This window comes from Ornithorhynchus anatinus, chromosome 7, assembly GCF_004115215.2.
Source record: "Ornithorhynchus anatinus isolate Pmale09 chromosome 7, mOrnAna1.pri.v4, whole genome shotgun sequence".
In the NCBI taxonomy this organism is placed as follows: Eukaryota; Metazoa; Chordata; class Mammalia; order Monotremata; family Ornithorhynchidae; genus Ornithorhynchus; species Ornithorhynchus anatinus.
This window is the reverse complement of record NC_041734.1, coordinates 71,876,198-71,895,151: the sequence shown is the minus strand read 5'-3', so window position 1 is coordinate 71,895,151 and position 18,954 is coordinate 71,876,198. Positions and strand designations below refer to the sequence as shown.

At 48.2% G+C, this 18,954-nt stretch overlaps 1 protein-coding gene and 1 non-coding gene across 2 annotated transcripts in view; both read left to right on the top strand.

Moving 5' to 3' along the window:
* The first annotated feature begins 313 nt into the window (after positions 1-313).
* On the top strand, positions 314-451 carry LOC114813374. Its single transcript, XR_003761095.1, has one exon. It is a non-coding gene; the product is annotated as a small nucleolar RNA SNORA7 (small nucleolar RNA).
* Positions 452-13,071: 12,620 nt separating this feature from the next.
* The window catches only part of TNNI1 (troponin I1, slow skeletal type), a 28,072-nt gene continuing 22,189 nt past the window's right edge, over positions 13,072-18,954 (top strand). The window contains exon 1 of the mRNA XM_029069677.2: positions 13,072-13,220. Within this exon, the coding sequence (XP_028925510.1) occupies positions 13,072-13,220 (149 nt within the window). The remainder of the gene's footprint in view (positions 13,221-18,954) is intronic.

Sequence of the window (18,954 nt, the reverse complement as noted above, 5' to 3'; positions counted from 1 at the left end):
TGATGAAGTGTGTGTAGGTACGAGCGGGTCTGTTCTTATGTTCCTGGTCCCTTCAGCTTTAGCAGGGAGGCTAAGTTACAAGCAGAGAAGCAACATGGTCTAGTGGAAAGAGCCCGGGCCTGGGAGTCGAGAGGTCCTTAGTTCTAGTTCCAGTTCTGCCAATTGCTTCCTGTGTCACCTAGCTTCTCTTTACCTATTTCCTCAATGGTAAAATGGGGATTAAATACATATTCTCCCTCCTACTTAGACTGTGAGCCCCAAATGGGGCAGAGTCTGTGTTTGACCTAATTAACGTGTACCTACCCCAACGCTGCCCCTCTCAGGGTCGCACCTGGAGAGTTTCCAGTACTCTACCAGTCTTGGCTATGGGAGGGAGAGTCAAGCAGAGGCCTAACCCTTCCAATCCTAGCTTGGCCAGTGGCTAGCGAGTGGCAGACAATCTGCTATAAGTCAAAACTCACCCGTGCTGGGTAGCAGCAGCATGGGAGAGAGTCGAGGGAGGAGACTCAAGTTTATTGTGTGGAAGGCGGCAATGGTAAACCACTTCCGGTATTTTTACCAAGAAAACTCTATGGATACACTACCAGAACGATTGCAGATGGAGAGTGAAGCATTCTGGGAGAGAACTGAGAGTCAAGAACCCATGATTTTAATCAGTCAATCAAGGGCACTATTGAGCACTCACTATGTGCAGACCATTGTACTAAGCACTTAAGATAATATACTAGCATTACTAGACATGATTTCACAATAGGGAAGGCAACTGGAGTATAAAGATAGATACATAAGTGCTGTGGGGGGTGAGGAAAGGAAGGATGGTCACCTTAACCCCTCCTACCTTACCTCACTGCTTTCCCACTACAACCCAGCCCACACACTCCGTTCCTCTGATGCCAACCTACTCACTGTACCTCGATCTTGTCTATCTTGCTGCCAACCTCTCGCCCATGTCCTGTCTCTGGCCTGGAATGCCCTCCCTCCTCATATCTGACAATTACTTTCTCCACCTTCAAAACTTTATTGAAGGCACATCTCCTCCAACAGGCCTTCCCTGACTAAGCCCATTTTTCCTCTTCTCCCACTCCCAGGCCCCTGTTCTTTCCACTGGGCCACCCTGCTTCTCAAAATTCTCGGGTTTGCTTCATGTCAGGTCACAGCCAAGCGCAGATGGTCAGTCCAGTGGGCCCTTAAGGTGCAGCTCTGTTCCAGGCACTCTGGGGAGAAATGGAAAAAGCAGCCTAGTCTTGCCCTCAAGGGACAGACTGGTGGGGAATCAGGACAGACAGACAGACAGACACACACACACACACACACTCTTTCTCTCGATTACTGAGAGCAGAGGAAGGGGAGGATCTGGGTTCTGCTTCTGCTGGCTAGTAGTGTAATGGGGGAAACAGGAGAGGCACAGACACACTATGCTGGCTGCTGAGGCCAGGAGAGACTAAGGTTGAGAGGATCAAGATGGAAGTTTGCCTGATCATGGAGGGATTCTGGTGGATGTCAGGGCAAACACTGTTGTACTTGCTTTTCATCAAATGCCCCAATCCTGGGCAGCCCCAGGGAGGACCCAATGATGCTGAAAATTAGGAGTTTCAAAATAAACAAAAGGAAAAACTCTGTGCAGTGGGTGGTAAGCATGGAACTTTTAACCACACAAAATTGGGCAGATGAAAAAGATTAATGGATTCAAGAAGGGTTTGGATAAATGTGGGAATCAATTCACCCATTATTGAGTTTTAAAGGAAAAGGTAGGACTAGGGAGGGGCAAGGTTATTAGTCCTAACTGGCTGTGAAGATGGGGGTGCACCGGGGCGACCATCACACAGTTCCTCCAAGCAACCCACTGTTGCGGTCAGAGGCAGAATTCATAGCCGAGTGGTTCATTGATCTGATCCTCTTCTGCATTTCTCATGTCCTTATGTCCTGGAAAGCGTAACCAGAGCCTAGTCTCAAGGGGCTGCCAGTCTAATGGGTATGATGAGGAGACAGGCACAGACACACGCTCACTCTGATTGGCACAGTAGGGCAGGACATAGTAAAGAAAAGACACAGTCCCTTCTTTGTAGGAAGTGACAGTTTGATGGAGGAGATAAAGCAAACCCCAAAACAAGATTAAAAAATCAGGGGGTGGGGTGAATATATAAAAGTACATAAGGACACATGTTATGGAAACACAGAGAAGCAGCGTGGCATAGTAGAAGGGGCACGGGCTTGGGAGTCAGAGGACATGGGTTCTAATTCTGGCTCTGCCACTTGTCTGCTGTGTCACCTTAGGCAAGCCACAAGAAGCAGCGTGGCACAGTGAAAAGAGCACAGGCTTAGGAGTCAGAGGTCACGGGTTCTATTCCCGGCTCCGCTGCTTGTCAGCTGGGTGACTTTGGGCAAGTCACTTAACTTCTCTGTGCCTCAGTTACCTCATCTGGAAAATGGGGATTAAGACTGTGAGCCCCACGTGGGACCTGATTACCCTGTATCTACCCCAGCGCTTAGAACAGTGCTCGGCACATAGTAAGCGCTTAACAAATACCAACATTATTACATCACTTCTCTGTGCTTCAGTTCCCTCATCTGTAAAATGGGGATTAAGACTATGAGCCCCACGAGGGGCAAGCTGATTACCTTGTAACTATCCCAGAGCTTAGAACACTGCTTGGAATATAGCGCTTAACAAATACCATAATTATTATTTAATTTTTAGATATGCCACTAAGCTGAGGATGCATGGCCTCCATTTTGACCTTTTCCTTCTTTTAGAAACGATAGAAAGTTAGCCTGAAGCAGACACTACACATTCTGACTGGTGCAAAGCAGGCCAGCCTTCATGTATGTCATCCCAGCCTTGCAATAAGGACTGGTGGTCAGCTCACAACTGAGCAGAAAGGAGCCCAAGGGACCTCACCTCATACAGAAGGGAATGGGTGGGGTGGAGAGTGCCAGGGGGTGTTAATATAGGAAGGCTTCTTGGAGGAGGTGAAAATTTTTAAGAGTGTTTTGAAGGAGGAGAAAGATCTCATTGGTGAAGAGGAAGCTTTTGAGGACCCTTCCACCCTCCCTTGGAGGTAGAGATCCACAAAAGAGAAGCTCAATTTTGTGAAGGGAAGAGAGGGGTGGGCGTCTGGGAACTACCTTTTGGGGGACATTTTGGCCTCACCAGCGGGTCTCCCTCTTCTGAAATCCTCCCAGGGACCATGTCAGTACCAACCAGACCAAGGTGTTCAATCAATCAATCAATAAATCAATGGTATTAGCACTTACTGTGTGCAAAGTGCCATGCTAAGTGCTTGGGAGAGTAAAATTCAACAGACTTGGTAGGCAGGTTCCCTGCCCATAAGGAACTTACAGTCTAGAGGGGGAGACAGACATTAATAAAAATAAATAAATTACAGATATGTACATAAGTGCTGGGGATGTGGGGGTGAAGGTGGAAAGAATATCAAGTGCTTAAAGGGTATAGATCCAAGTTCATAAGCAGCATAGAAAGGAGAAGGAGCCAGGGAGATGAAAGGTCAGATAGGGAAGGCTTCTTGGAGGAGGTGTAATTTTAGTAAAGCTTTGAAGATGGGGACAGTGGTGGTCTGTTGTGGTGAGCCAGCTGTAGGTCATCTTGTCAATCCCCTCCCCTCCAGACTGGTCAGTTCACTCAGCTCAAACATGCATATGTGGGGTGTTGGGGGAGCTTCCTGAATGGGTGGCATCAAAGGAGACTCCCTAATCACTATTGGTCAGAAAGTCCAGTCCCATCATCATCATTACCAATGGTATTTATTGAGTGCTTACTGTGTGCAGAGCACTGTACTGAGTGCTTGGGAGAGCACAATACAATAGAGTTGGGAGACTGGAGCTCACACACTGGAGAAAGGTTCCCTCCATACTGGAAATGGAGAGCACGTAGTCAGTCTGGCCTTTGGGCAGGTTTTCCTTTGGTCTAATGGGACAGCTGAGTGGGAGTGGGGCTATGATTATGAATACATTCTGGGTTATTAATCATTATTCTGTTCTTGGCTCTTGACTGAATTGTTCTACTGGACTGTAGCCCCTTGTGTCTTCCTAAGAGGAGGGAGGAGATGTATATTATCATACAGTGTAGCCCCTAGAGCCCATGAGACGCCACGTCCCTTTCCTTTTGGCGATGGGGAAAGGGGACAACTGTGCTCTTACTCCTCTTTAGAGAAGGGGCTCCAAAATGGTGCCATTCCCCATCTCAGAGGTGCTTTCCAGTGAAATGTTCCAAAACTCTGCACAGATTGGGTGAGCGAGAGCAAGGCTGGAGAAGGGTGAGTCAACCTAGAGATAGAATTGAGGAGGGATAGATGGACAATCAAGAACAGAGAGGAAGGAAAATGGGCCTAGAGTGGACAGGGTGAGAGACACTAAATCAATCAATCGATCATATTTATTGAATGCTTACTGTGGGAACAGCACTGTTCTAAGTGCTGGGGAGAATGAAATATAACAGAGTTGGTTAATATGTTCCCTGCTCACGTAGAGCTTACAGTCTAGAGGGGGAGGTAATGTTAATATAGATAAAAAAATTATGGGTATGAACATAAATGCAGTGGGGCTGAGGGATGGGTGAATAAAGCGTGGAAATCCAAGTGCAAGATGATGGAGAAGAGGAAATGAGGGCCTAGCCCAGGAAGCCTCAGAGGAAGTTACCTGCAAGAGTTAAAGGAAGGCAGGTTTAACAAGAAAGGGGAGAGGTAACAAGTAGTGGGGAGATGATGAGAACTGGAGAGAGATGAAGAGAAGTGAGGACAAGGAAGTACTGAGGCAGGGAAGACTTTCCTCCCACCCTTACTTATGACATAATCATGTTATTCTATGTGCTGACATCGTATCCATGTGACATCATTTCATAATTCTGTATGCATGCACAGCATACTGTGATGATGCCATGTGGAAGCCAGCTTGGACCCCCAAAACTTGAGCATCTCTCCATGGGCACCCCAGGGATCCCCTCATTGCACAAGAGCCACTGCACAAGATCCACTGCACGCTGCACAGAGAAGCAGCGTGGCTTAGTGGAAAGAGCCTGGGCTTGGGAGTCAGAGGTCATGAGTTCGAATCCCAGCTCTGCCACTTGTCAGCTGGGTGACTGTGGGCAAGTCACTTCACTTCTCTGTGCCTCAGTTCCCTCATCAGTAAAATGGGGATTAACTGTGAGCCTCACGTGGGACAACCTGATGACCCTGTATCTACCCCAGCGCTTAGAACAGTTGCTCTGCACATAGTAAGAGCTTAACAAATACCAACATTATTAAGATCCAATTCCCACCCCCCCACACTTCTAGACTGTGAGCCTGTTGGGTAGGGTAGGGTAGAGCTATCTGTTGCCGAATTGTACTTCCAAGTGCTCTGCAAACAATAAGCACCCAATTAATATGAGTGAATGAATGAATTGCATTCCCTTCCCAGTTCCCATTCCCACAGATGCCGCTTCCAATCAAGTCTGTACTTTTACAATCTGAGCCGTAGTCATCCATGGCCTCCCGCTGCCCATGCCCCTAGAGGCAAGCACCTATCTGGCATCCCGTCCGAAGCAGCCCTGCCCTCCGGTCCCCTTGGGGTCCCCACTGGAGAAGCCAAGTGTCCGCTCTGCTTCTCTCTGGGAGAACTCAGTCAACAGACAGCAGCCCAGTAGCTCAGAGCCCTGTACAACCTCGCCCCGTCGGTTCCCCAACAGAATGAGAAGCAGTGCGGCTTAGTGGATAGAACACGGGCCTAGGAATCAGAAGGACCTGGGTTCTAATCCTGGTTCTGCCCCTTCTTGGCTGTGTGACCTTGGGCAAGTCTTTTAACTTCTCTGTGCTTCAGTTCCCTCATCTATAAAATGAGGATTAAGATTGAAAGCCCTATATGGGACAGGGACTAACCCGATTATCTTGTTGTAACCCAGCATGTAGAACAGTGCCTGGCACATAGTAAGAGCTTAACAAATATCACCTTATTATTATTATTATTGTGGTTACCCTAGCAGCCAATCCACTCAGCTGAGGGTCCACAAGGGTCTGCTGAGGAGGGGGCATGGTCAGGATGTGTCAATGGGGGATTTCCACAAAGGACTGGCTCGCCTTCTGCAGGACTCAAAGAGCAGGGGACGAGGATTAATGAGGGGAAAGGCGAGGCAGCTGGACTGGGTCTGTTTGCTTTGTGCTCTGTTCTGCCCTCCCCACTCCCCCAGCCCCCAGCCAAGGGATGGGGGGTGGGGGAAGCATATTTCAGGGATGACCTCTGAGGGGCTATGTTTAAGAACAACAAAGGTTCAGCTGTTGTTTCTAAGTCTGTCGTAAGCCCCTGTAGCCTTTGTTGAGGGAGGCGAGGAATCATCAAGGTCAGCAAGGGAGTGGGGCGGGGAGGCAGCCGGCAGATGGCGGCTTTGGGGTGACTCCAAGGTCTTAAAATGTCTCCCATCATCAGCGGCCCATCAGCCCCTCATCCCGAGGCACTCCTGAGCACCCTCTGGGCAATGAGCCCACACCTGGCGGGGCCAGATTCGTAGCTTTCTGGCTTTTATTTCTAAAGCCTAGTATTATTATGGCGTGTATTGAGCGCTTACTATGTGCTAAACAGAGCACTGTTCCATCTACAGGAGGTGCTCAGTAAATACTGTTGATACCGTTGATTAACATGTTGGAAAGAGAGATAGAGGAAGAAGCCACGATCTCTGTCTTCAAGAAGCTGACAGTCTTGAAAGTCAATCTGTCAACAAGAGAATTAGAAGACCCAATCTATGCCCTCAAGAAGTTTAAAATTTAGCAGAGTAAATATAAAGCTCACACGTCAGAGCCAAAGAATGTGCAAAATGTGCTTGGATAAAAACAAAACAAAGCCCACAGGATCACCTCGCTTCACATAATAATAGTATTTATGGTATTTGTTAAGCACTTACTATGTGTCAAACACTGTTCTAAGCATTGGGGCAGATTCTAAACATTAGGGCAAATTCTAAGCATTGGGGCAGGTAAGGTTAATCAGGTCAGACACAGTCTGTCTCACATGGAGTTCACAGTCTAAGTAGGAGGGAGAAAAACTATTGAAACCTCATTTTACAGTCGAGGAAACTGAGGCACAGAGAAGTTAAGAAATTTGTCTAAGGTCACACAGCAAGCAAGTGGCTAAGTTGGACTCAGACCCAGGTCCTCTGACTCCCAGACCTGGGTTTTTTCTAAAAGGCTATACCACTTCCTATAGACCACTAAGGCAGCTGAAGTTGGGTGGGATGAATCTGGGAAGGCTTCCTGGAAGACATAATTTTGCCCAGGGATTCCTTGGGGATGAGACCTCTGTAAAACTCTGGAACATAGCCATTCTGATCACCACATTTTTGGAAGCACAGTATGGAGCTGGAGAAAGTATAGGAAATCAATCAATCAATCGCATTTGTTGAGTGCTTACAGAGCACTGTACTAAGCGCTTGGGAGAGCACAATGTAACAGAGTTGGTAGACATGTTTCCTGCCCACAAAGAGTTTACAGTCTAGAGGGGCAACCAAGGTGATCAAGAGGGCAGAGAAGCCTTCGAATGAGGATAGACTGAAAAGATCTGGACTCTCGTCAAGAAAGATGAAGGTGAAGAAGTTGATGATTGAAACCCACAAAGTCATCAAGGGTGGAGACCGGGCAAGCATGCAATTGCTCTTTACCAGGTCCCCAACATCCCAGTGAAGTTTAAAGTGGTGGACCAGGAAAAAACAAAGGAAATGCTTTTTCACCTGCCAAAGGCAAACATGGAATTTGTTACTACAGAAAGTGGTGCGGACCCAAGTAGATTGAAATAGTTTGGAAAATAGTTACTGGAGGGACAATTAGGAGTTAATTTTTTTTAAATGATATTTGTTAAGCTCAGTACTAAGCACTAGGGCCATATAAGATAATCAGGTTGGACTTGGGTCCTTCCCCAAATGAGACTCACTGTCTAAATGGGAGGGAGAACAAGACCATGGGCATCAGGGACCCCCGGCTCAAGGAAGACAGCATCCCCAACATAACTGTAGACAGAGATGGGGGGGATGTTGAAGGGTCACTCGTGCCACCCTCCCCTGGGTGAAAAGAAGGGGCTCCGGCTTGTGGGGGACCCCCCCGTAGCCCCTCCTCAGATAGGAAAGTTGCCATCAGTCCTTGAGGTGGGCTGGTGTTGGTCCGTCGGTCCTGTTAGGCCTCACCTTCATAACTTTTAGGATGAATGTTAAGGAGGACAACCATCCCATGTTGTTCCTTAGAGTTTCCTGTGGCCACTCTTGGAGGCAGAATCCTAAGATGGAGGGACTATTGGCCGGCCCAGGCTGCCACTGCTCATAAGCTTGTGTTCTTATGGCTCACTAAGCAGCTGGGTCCTCTCCGAGGGCCGGGCTCAGGGCTGGACAACTTCCGCCCAGCAGGCAAGCGCATTTCCATGATGTTAGGCCTTTGGCTGGAACATATCTGGGTATGGATTAGTAGGATTGGTGATGATCTGTGTGATGTCACTTGGGAGTTGGGGTGTGGGGAGGAGGCACAGCCAGAAGTCCTGCTGTTCATCCCCCTCTTTATCCTCAACTTTCACCCTTGCAAATGCCTGCCATAGTTCAACAGTGAAAAGCAGCATGACCTAGTGGATAGAGCATGGGCCTGGAAGTCAAAAGGACCAGGGTTCTAATCCCAGCTCCTTCACTTGTCTGCCATGTGATCTGGGGCAAATCACTTAATTTCTCTGTACCTCAGTGTCCTCATCTGCAAATGGGGATTAGGACCGTAAATCCCGTGGGGGACAGGGACTGTGTCCAATCTGATTAGCTTGTATCCACTCTGGCACTTAGTAAAGTGACTGGCACATAGTAAGCACTTAATAAATGCCATTGAAAAATAAATTCGTTAAAAAAATGGTTTATCATGACCAAGCTAGAATTCCAGACCCTGACTCTCTCCAGTACCCAGTTTCCACTTGAGGCCCCAATCTTCCAAGCAACACTGGAGGATCCACTCTTAGCCCCGTGGGACAACACTGACAGTTCCATGCATGCTAGAGAAACAGTGTGGCCTTGTGGAAAGAGCGTTTATCTGCTCTGTGACCTTGTGTAAATCACCTCACTGCTCTGTGCCTCAGTTTCCTCATCTGTAAAATGAGGATCAAATGCTAATTCCTCCTACCTAGACTAGGAGCCCCTTGCAGGCCAGGGACAGTGTCCGAACTGATAACTGTTTATCTAACCCAGCGCTTATAACGGTGCTTGGAACATAGTAAGCACGTAACAAATACCATATTATTATTAATTATTAAGTTACTTTCCCCTGATTCACAGTTCTAGTTCCAGCCAGATTCGGGGCAGGGTGCAGGATAGAAATACTAGGGAATGCCCTTCTCCAAGGCCCAATCTGCAACCCCATTTGCTATTCTTCCTGCCAACCTCTCCACCGACCCACCCCCAACACGCCTTAAAGTCCCTCAACAAGAGGAGAGAGCAGCCAGCCCCAAGCCCTGCCACTTTATTAAGCAGAACTACCAAGCAGTGGCCTGGGCTACCCCAACACGCCAGGACCCAGAATCAAGTCCACTTTGCCCAGGAGAGAAACTCAGGCCACAACCCCTGGATCAGGCTCCAGAAGAAGGGGAGTCTCAGAGAAGATTTCCACCCCGCAGAAGCCTTCCCACCTACAGAGGATTTCTGGGGAGATTCAGAAGGGAGGGGTGGGAAGGGAGGGAGAGAAGGAGGAATCAGAAGATGATGTGAAGCAGCAGGTTTGGGCAGAGCAAGAGGGAGGGAGTGGGAGGAATTCAGAACTGAGCTCATTGAGGGTGGAAAATAGAGGGTGGAGGCACCACCCTTTGAAAATCTGCTACTAGGATCTGATACTGAAGGAGGAAGGGAAGGAGGAGCGGCTGAGAGAGGTAGGAGAATCTTGTCGGAGGGAGAGTGAAGGGTGAGCCCCAGACTCTCAGTCTGACCCACTCTCCTCCTCTCCCCATCCACCACCTCTCAGTTTCCTCATGTTTTTACCACTAGCCCTGAATCCAGCCAGTTGTTTCCCAACTTTCCCCTTCCCCCCAACAGCAAGAAGGTGCCCCCTTCCCTTCCCCATCTCTTCCCATCTCATCTTCATCACCACAGTCCACAGAAAGCACCTCCTTCCTCTCCTTGTCTCTCCCCATCTCACCTCCACCCACCAGATTCCATGGAAGCTCCCACTGGCCTGGGCCCTGGGCTCACCTGGACTCTAACTTCGAGTGCACAGTGGCCAGTGGTCTGCTGCAGAGTTGCCTGCCCATAGTTTCAGTAGGCAACCCCAACTGAAGTTCTGGGGACCACCCATCACCTGGGTTGCCCGAAGAGGCTGTTTCTAGGAGCCTCGCTCCAGCTTCTGACCCCTCACCTAGAACCAAGCAGGAGGGAGTTCAAATCTCACACTTGAGACTATCCTACTAGATGATTTTGGCTAAGGTATCCACTCTCTCTGAGCCCCAGCTGAGAGCAACTACATCATCATCAGTGGTGTCTATTGAGTACTTACTGTAAAGCAGAGCACTGTCCTAAGCACTTGGGAGAAATCAGAGTTGGTAAGTATGTTCCCTGAACACAACAAGCTTACATCACGGCTCCTAGAGATGGAGGAGGAGGGAGAGGCATCATGGGGAAGGATAGCAAGGAAGGATTGCAAGGTTTGTGTGACCCCCCTCCTACCTTACCTCACTTGTCTGCTACTATAACCAGCCTGCACACTTCGCTCCTCTAATGCCAACCTACTCATTGTACCTCGAGCTCATCTATTTCGCTGTTGACCTCTCACCCACATTCTGCCTTTAACCTGGAACGCCTTCCCACTTCAAACCTGAAAGACAGTTATTCTAGAAGCAGCGTGGCTCAGTGGAAAGAGCACGGGCTTTGGAGTCAGGGCTCATGAGTTCGAATCCCAGCTCTGCCACTTGTCGGCTCTGTGACTGTGGGCAAGTCACTTAACTTCTCCGTGCCTCAGTTCCCTCATCTGTAAAATGGGGATTAAGACTGTGAGCCCCACGTGGGACAACCTGATTCCCCTATGTCTACCCCAGCGCTTAGAACAGTGCTCGGCACATAGTAAGCGCTTAACAAATACCAACATTATTATTATTATTATTATCCCTGCCTTCAAAGCCTTATTTGAAGGCATATCTCCTCCAAGAGGCCTTCCCTGACTAAACCCTCTTTTCTCTTTCTTCCATTCCCTTTTGTCCCTCTGTGTCATCCTGACTTGCTCCCTTTATTCATCCCCCTTCCCAGTCCCACAGCAATTATGTACATATCTGTAATTGTTTTTAATATTATTTATATTTCATCTGTCTCCCTTTCTAGACTATAAGCTCATTGTGGGCAGGGAATGTGTCTGTTTATATTATTATATTGTACTCTTTCAAGCACTTAGTACAGTGCTCTGCACACAGTAAGTGCTCAATAAGTATGATTGATTAACTGATTGACCTTGTGCAAGTCATTTAACTTTTCTGTGTCTCAGTTCTCTCATCTGTAAAATGGGGATTAAGACTATTAACCTGATTATTTGTATCCACCCCCTTGCTTAGTACGGTGCCTGGCACATAATAAATACCTAACACATACCAATTTTTAAAAAAAGGATGACTTAAGAAGTAGTACACATATGTCAGTTCCACAGGTCTAAGCCACAGACAAAGGTCGATTGAGACCACTGATCTACGGATTAATATTCACAAGTGCTAAGGGGATTGTGGTGGCAGTATTTGGTGGGAATTAATCAAGGAAGACTTTCTGAAACAGGTGGGTTTTCAGAAGGGCTTTGAAGTTGGGAGAAAGGGAATTTAGGAGGGGTGAGAATGCCATCTGGGAGAAGAGAATCAATACACTGGAGAGCTGCTGCTGGAGAGTCTTTGAGCAGATGGTCAGGACCTTTGGCTTGGTGAGGAGGGGAATGGATGAGAGAGATGTTTGCAGAATGACACTGTAGGAAGGTGGCCCTGGCAGTGGCAGGTAGTCCAGAATGAAGAGCGGAGAGGTTGGAAGCCAGACTGGGAACCCACCCTCTTGGGAGTTTCTGGCCAGGAGTACTGGGGGCTCCATGCTGCTCCCCTCCTCCTTGGGTCACTCTACCTGGATACTGCAAAAGGGTCAGAGGGACAGGCTGAGGTGTGGCAAAGCCCCAATTCTTTCAATCCATCAATGAGGCCTAGTGGATAGAGCCCAGTTTTAGGAGTCAGAAGGACCTGGGTTCTAATCCCATCTCCATCACTTGTCTATGTGACCTTGAGCAAGTCACTTCACTTCTCTGTGTCTCATTTACCTCATCTTTCAAATGGGAATTAAGACTGTGAGCCCTACGTGGGACAGGGACTGTGTCCAAACTGATTAGCTTGTATCTACTCCAGGGCTTAGAACAGTGCTTGACACCTATTAAGTGCTCAATGAATACCATTATTAATATCATCATCATTATTATTATTATTATCTGAGCACTTACTGTGTGCAGAGCACTGAACTATATGCTTGGGAGAGTACAATACAACAGAGTTAGTTGGTAGCCATGATCCCTGTCAAGGAGTTTATAATCTAGTAGGGGAGGGAGACATTAAGTCAGTTACAGGTAAGGGAAGCGGCAGAGTATAAGGCAATGCATGGGAATGCTGAGGGGGTGGGGTGGGCCTTTGCACCTGGCAATCACACCAAGGCCGGGGACCAGGGCAGGTTTGGATTGGGCTAGTAGGATGAGGCTCTGAAAATAGCCGACGGGACTTCTCGAGCCTACACCTACTGATGTGGACTTGAGGCTAAGAGCCCTTTGTTTCCCCCGCTTTTCTCCCCCTTCCTTTCCTCCTCCTCCCTCAAGGGATGGTCAGTCAGCCAGTCAATCATATTCATTGAGTGTTTACTGTGTACAGAGCACTGTACTAAGCGCTGGGGAGAGTACACAATAAACAGACACATTCCCTGCCACAATGAGCTTACAGTCTAGAGGGGGAGACAGACATTAATTTAAATAAATGATCCCAGGCAGAGTCAGAACAGGAAGAGAAATCCCGCAAGAGAGACCCTGCCCCAAAAGGCACCTGGTTGCGGGGCTCAAAGGCATAGGAAAGGAAGCTTCCGTCAGCATGGATCCTTTCTCTGTCCTCCCCATGCCTGCCCTGGCCCGCGCTCCCTCTGGACCTCAGCCAGACAAAAGAAGCGACCACGTGGCCCAGGAGCGCCAGGCAGCTCAGACGCGAAGGATCTTTGGTCTGCGGCCGCTGGCCCAGGCTGCGTACTCTGGGGTGGGCAGTCAGGAGTAGGGGGCTGGGAGTGGATGGCCAGGGGTGGGGGGCTGGCATCTCTGTCACCTACTAATTTTGGGTCTTCCAGGTTCCGAAAACAATCTCGGCGCAGACAAGAGTGAGGGAGGGCACAACTGTCCCAGAGCTGATGCTTAAAGACCCAGCCCCCAGCTCAGGCCTGTGGCCTTATAAAGGTTTAACTGCATCTGCCTGGTGGCTTCCAGTGTCCCCAGGTCCCCTGGAGGGCGGGAGTGGGGGAGGGAGTGGGCTGTCTGCCAGACCCTGGGAAACTGTGGTCTGGAAACCCTTCAACCTCTGATCTCTCCCTTTCCCTAGCTTGGTCCTGTTCTGGGACGCTCCTGCCTCTGCCCTCTTCCCCTCTTCCCTTCATTTGTGTCCTGCTGCTTCTTTGAGGGGTCATATGGGCCAGCCCCAATTCCCATTAGTCATTCACTTTGACCATATTTATTTATATTAATGTCTAACTCCTCTTCTAGACTATAATCTCATTGTGGGCAGGCAACCTGTCTACCAACTCTGTTATACTGTACTCTCCCAAGCACTTAGTATAGTGCTTTGCACACAGTAAGCACTCAATAAATATGATTGATAGACCATTCCAAGAAATTATAAACTCCTTGAGAGCAGAGATCATGTCTATGAATTCTATTTCAGTCACCCAAACACAGTACAGTGTTCTGCCCACAATAAATGCTCAATAAATACCTTAGATCTGTTGATTGACTGATAGATGGGGAGGTCAGAAGGGACTCTCCTGCTTGCAGAGATCTTTAAGGATGGCATCTTATCTGGTCCCCTGTCCTAGTGTTTAATCCCCCTGACTGTAAGGTCATTGTGGCCAGGGAACACAACTACCAACTCTGTTATATTGTATCCTTCCAAGAGATTAGGATAGTGCTCTGCACACAGTAGGTCTAAAATAAATATGCTTGATTGATTGATTGATTGATTGACAGGAAGTTCTTCTTTACCTCTAGACAAACTCCTTCTCTGAGGTCTAAGTCCCTTTCAGCCTGTTGAGCCCTCTCTGGACATGGAGAACACGGTCACCTTCCTCTTCAGAAACAGCTTTCACCAGAAGGCAGTTAGGCAGTTGGGAAATCATCGTTTCTATTATTGTTATTATTATTTCTCCCTTCAGCTTCTCTTCTTCACAGAGGCCTAGAATAAGAGGTCATCCTGAAGAGGTCAAAATGTCCATTCCCCTGCTTCCAGTCCAGCTTGAACCTAAACTCTGCTAACCAGCAGTGGCCACCCCAGAGAGCGCCTGTATCCAGTATGCTATAATCCAGTCAAGGAGTCAGCCAAGAGACATGCTTTTAACTTTGGGATGTCAGATATTGGGGTCTAGCATAGTGGAATCCTTGTCTAGGGCTGCTCTCCTCTGCAAGGTGAGAATTGGTCTGTGAGAGACAGTGGGACACTACTAGCCTCTTCCACTAACTCAGGTACCGAGCAGAATGAGCACGACACTGGAAGGTAGGAGAGCTGGACTCCATTCCCCATTCTGCCACTGAGCAGTTGTGTGACCTTGTCATTTAACCTCTCTGAGTCTCAGTTTCCACCTCTGTAAAATTGGGATAAAATACTTGTTTTCATTGTGAACACTGTGTGGGACATGGGCTGTCTGATATTTATTAAGCACTTCTTATGTCCAACAGTACTTTGCTAAATGCTGGAGCTTCCCCTCGTCAAGGCCCTACTGAGAGCTCACCTCCTCCAAGAGGCCTTCCCAGACTGAGCTTCCGCTTTTCCCTCTGCTCCCTATCTGCTCCCCCCTCCTCCCTCTGCTCCCTCCCCCTTCCCCCCTTTACCTCTCCTCAGATAAGCCCCCTTTCCCTCTGCTCCTCCTCCTCTCCCTTCCCCTACCCTCAGCACTGTGCTCATTTGTATTTATTTTTATTACCCTATTTATTTTGTTAATGAGGTGTACATCCCCTTGATTCTATTTATCGTGATTATGTTTTGCTTCTGTCCGTCTGTCTCCCCCGATTAGACTGTAAGCCTGTCACTGGGCAAGGATTGTCTCTACCCGTTGCTGAATTGTACATTCCAAGCGCTTAGTACAGTGCTCTGCACATAGTAAGTGCTCAATAAATACTATTGAATGAATGAATGAATGACTTACAGTGCAGTTAGCACATAAGAGGTGTTTAATATATATCACATTATTATTATTTCTATTATTGTTATTATTATTGTGATCTCCCCCCTCCAGTCCATACTTCATTCTGCTACCTGGATCATTTTCTACAAAAATGTTCAGTCCAAGCTTCCCTAATCCTCAAGAATCTCCAGTGGTTGCCCATCCACCTCTGCATCAAACAGAAACTCCTTACCACTGGTTTTAAAGTAGTCAATCTCTTTGCTCACTCCTACACCACCTACTGAAACCCAGCCTGCATAGTCCACTCCTCTACTGCCAACCTACCTACTCTACTTCGATCTTGTCTATCTTGCTGACATCCTCTCTCCCATGTCCTGTTGCTGTCTTGGAACACTCTCCCTCTTTGTAATTGACAGGTGATTACTTTCCCCACATTCAAAGCCTTATTGAAGGCACATCTCCTCCAAGAGGCTGAATTGTACTTTCAAATCGCTTAGTACAGTGTTCTGCACACAGTAAGCACTCAGTAAATACTATTGAATGAATGAATGAAGAGGCCTTCCCTGACTAAACCCTCATTTCCTCTTCACTCACTCTCTTCTGGGTCACCCTTGAACTTGGATTTTCTCCCTTTCTCATCCCTCCCTCAGCTCCACAGCATTTATGTACATATCCATAATTCATTTAGTCATATTAGTCTCCCCTTCTTGATTGTTAGCTCGTTGAGGGCAGGGAACGTGTCTACCAACTCTTACACTGTATTCTCCCAAGTGCCTGGTACAATACTCTGCCCACAGTAATCACTCAATAAATACTACTAATAATAATAATGTTGGTATTTGTTAAGCGCTTACTATGTGCAGAGCACTGTTCTAAGCGCTGGGATAGATACAGGGTAATCAGGTTGTCCCACATGAGGCTCACACTTAATCCCCATTTTACAGATGAGGTAACTGAGGCACAGAGAAGTGAAGTGACTTGCCCATAGTCACACAGCTGACAAGTGGCAGAGCCGGGAGTCGAACCCATGACCTCTGACTCCGAAGCCCAGGTTCTTTCCACTGAGCCACGCTGCTTCCCCAAATACTATTGATTGATTGTCTGCTCCCTTTGCTGCAGTCCAGTCATCCCTTTGGCTTTGGAACAATCTCCCACTCTCTAACCTCTCTCTGTTCAACTCACCTTCTCCAGGGACCTTTCCTAGATTGAGTGAGGCCAGCCAGGGCGGGTTTTGGAGAGCATACTCGGGGTGTAGCATAGGTGGGAAGGGAATGGGAAATTGTCAGTATGGGGGAGTTAAAGACCTAAAAGGGAGGGCTAGTCAGAAGTGGTGCTTGTATGAATGGAAAGCTGGGTGATGTAATGGCTCTGGGAAGATGGGGACGGGGCAGGAGACCCTACGTCTGGGAGACAGAGCATGTAGTCATACTGAATGATGCATGTACGAACAGTGTAACATGGTGACATCATACAGAATGTTATGTCCGTATACTGAGTTACATAATGACATCATACAGAGCAGGACAGGGCAGCAAATGATGATGATGATGATAATGGTATTTAAGCATTTACCATGTGTCAAGCTCTGTTGTAAGCGCTGGGGTAGATACAGACTAAACAAGTTGGGCCCAGGCCCTTTCCCGAATGGGACTCACAGACTTAATTCCCATTTTACAGATGAGGAAACTGAGGCCCAGCGAACTTAAGTGACTTACCCAGGTCACACAGCAGACAAGTAGAGGTCTGGGATTAGAATCCAGGTCCTCTGATTAAAGTTTTGTCCTCTTTGGGCCGTCAAATGTCTGAAGTCTGCATTTACGTACTTATCCTTATGCTCTGTTACTTCTCACTCCTTGTATTGTATTTAGTGTCTGTTTCCCAGATAATAATAACAACAACAATAATAATAATGATAATATTTGTTAAGGATTTACTACGTGCCAAGCACTGTACTAAGGGCTTGGGTAGAAACGAGATAACAAGGTCAAACACAGTCCCTCTTCCTCAATGGCCTCACAGACCAAATAGGAGGGAGAACAGGTATTTAATCCCCATTTTACTGATGAAGAAACTGAAGCACAGACAAGTTTGTAACTTGTTTAAATTCCCACATCAGGCAAGTGGCAGAGCTGGGATGAGAACCCAGCCTCTCTGAGTCTCAGCCTCATATTCTTTCCACTAGGCCATGCTGCTTCCCTGTAAATTAGTTGGTGAACTCTTCGAGGGCCAGAGATCATGTCTACTAATTATACTTTACTATCCCAAGCACTTAGTACAGTGTTTTGCACAGAGTAGATGTTCCATAAATACAATTGATCGACGCCAGTGGCACACCAGCTCCCTGCAAGAACGAAAAAGAACAAATCCTCCTCAGAAAGGAGAGCTTATTCAGGTCAGTTCCTTGAGGGCAGGGAGAATGCCTCTGTGTGTCCTGTAGGGCAACCAGCCTGCTGAGAGCACTCAGTTGATCCTCATTTATGATGGATCCTCAGGGGTCTCGAAGTCCTCTCCCCACCAGCCCCAAAGAGCAGACTCCAATCAAGCCCTCAGCTCTCTGCCAGGGTCCTCTGGGTCTCTCTCTGCCCTCTCCGATGCCCCTGGCCCTGGCTCACCCCGCCCCAACCCCCATCCCTGGGGTGCAGCTCCACCCCGGTCTGAACTAATGTAGCTGCCAGGGCTGACATAGCAGGCATTGTCTTTCCGTGACTATAGGGGGAGAATTCTGTGTCCACCAGATCCGTCCTAAAAATACCCAGAAAACAGGTGTCGTCCCCGTCTGCCCGGATGGAGACAAAGGCAGGGGCCAGAGGAGAGGAAGACCTGGCCATTGGTGGAGCAGGCAAGCTGGCCTTGATTTGTTTTCGGTTCTTGGTGAACTGAGCCCCCAGAACCCACCTTGCGGTCAGGAACCCCCTAGGCTATTCCCACGGCCTTCAGACTGGCAGCGGCTCCACCCGCATCTGTCAATTCCACCCCCGCTCTCTGCTCCTCGCTATCACTTTCCTCCTGTAGAGAGGGCACACCCGTCTGCAGCCGACTCTGGTTCTCACAGCCTGGCCTAATGGATAGAGAACAGACCTGAGAGTCAGAAGGACCTGGGTTCTAATCCTACCTCCACCACTGATCCACGGTGTAACCTCGGACAGGTCACTTAACTTCTCAGTGCCTCAGTTACCACATCTGTAAAATGGGGATTAAGACTGTGAGACTCACGTGGGTCAGGGACTCTGTCCAACCTAATTAGCTAGTATCTATCCCAATGCTTAGAACAATGCCTGACACCACAAATTCCGTCATTACTATTATTATTTTCAAACACAGCAAAGTCCCAAACTCTAAAGTGAAGTCCACTTTCAGATCTCCCTCTGCCCCTCACCGTGGTCACAGCCCTGCTGGTGATCCCTTGGGACAAGCATGGCTCTGGGAGTCAGGGGACCTGGGTTCTAGTCCTGGCTCTTCCTACTGCTAGCTGAAGAAGGTGAAAACTGCCCACGCACTCTACAGTGGACTGTCCTCATGTCTGCCCTCTGCATTTGCTGTACCCTGTGCCCTCATGGAAAGTCATCCAACAGGGCGAGAGCATGCAAGTGGTCACG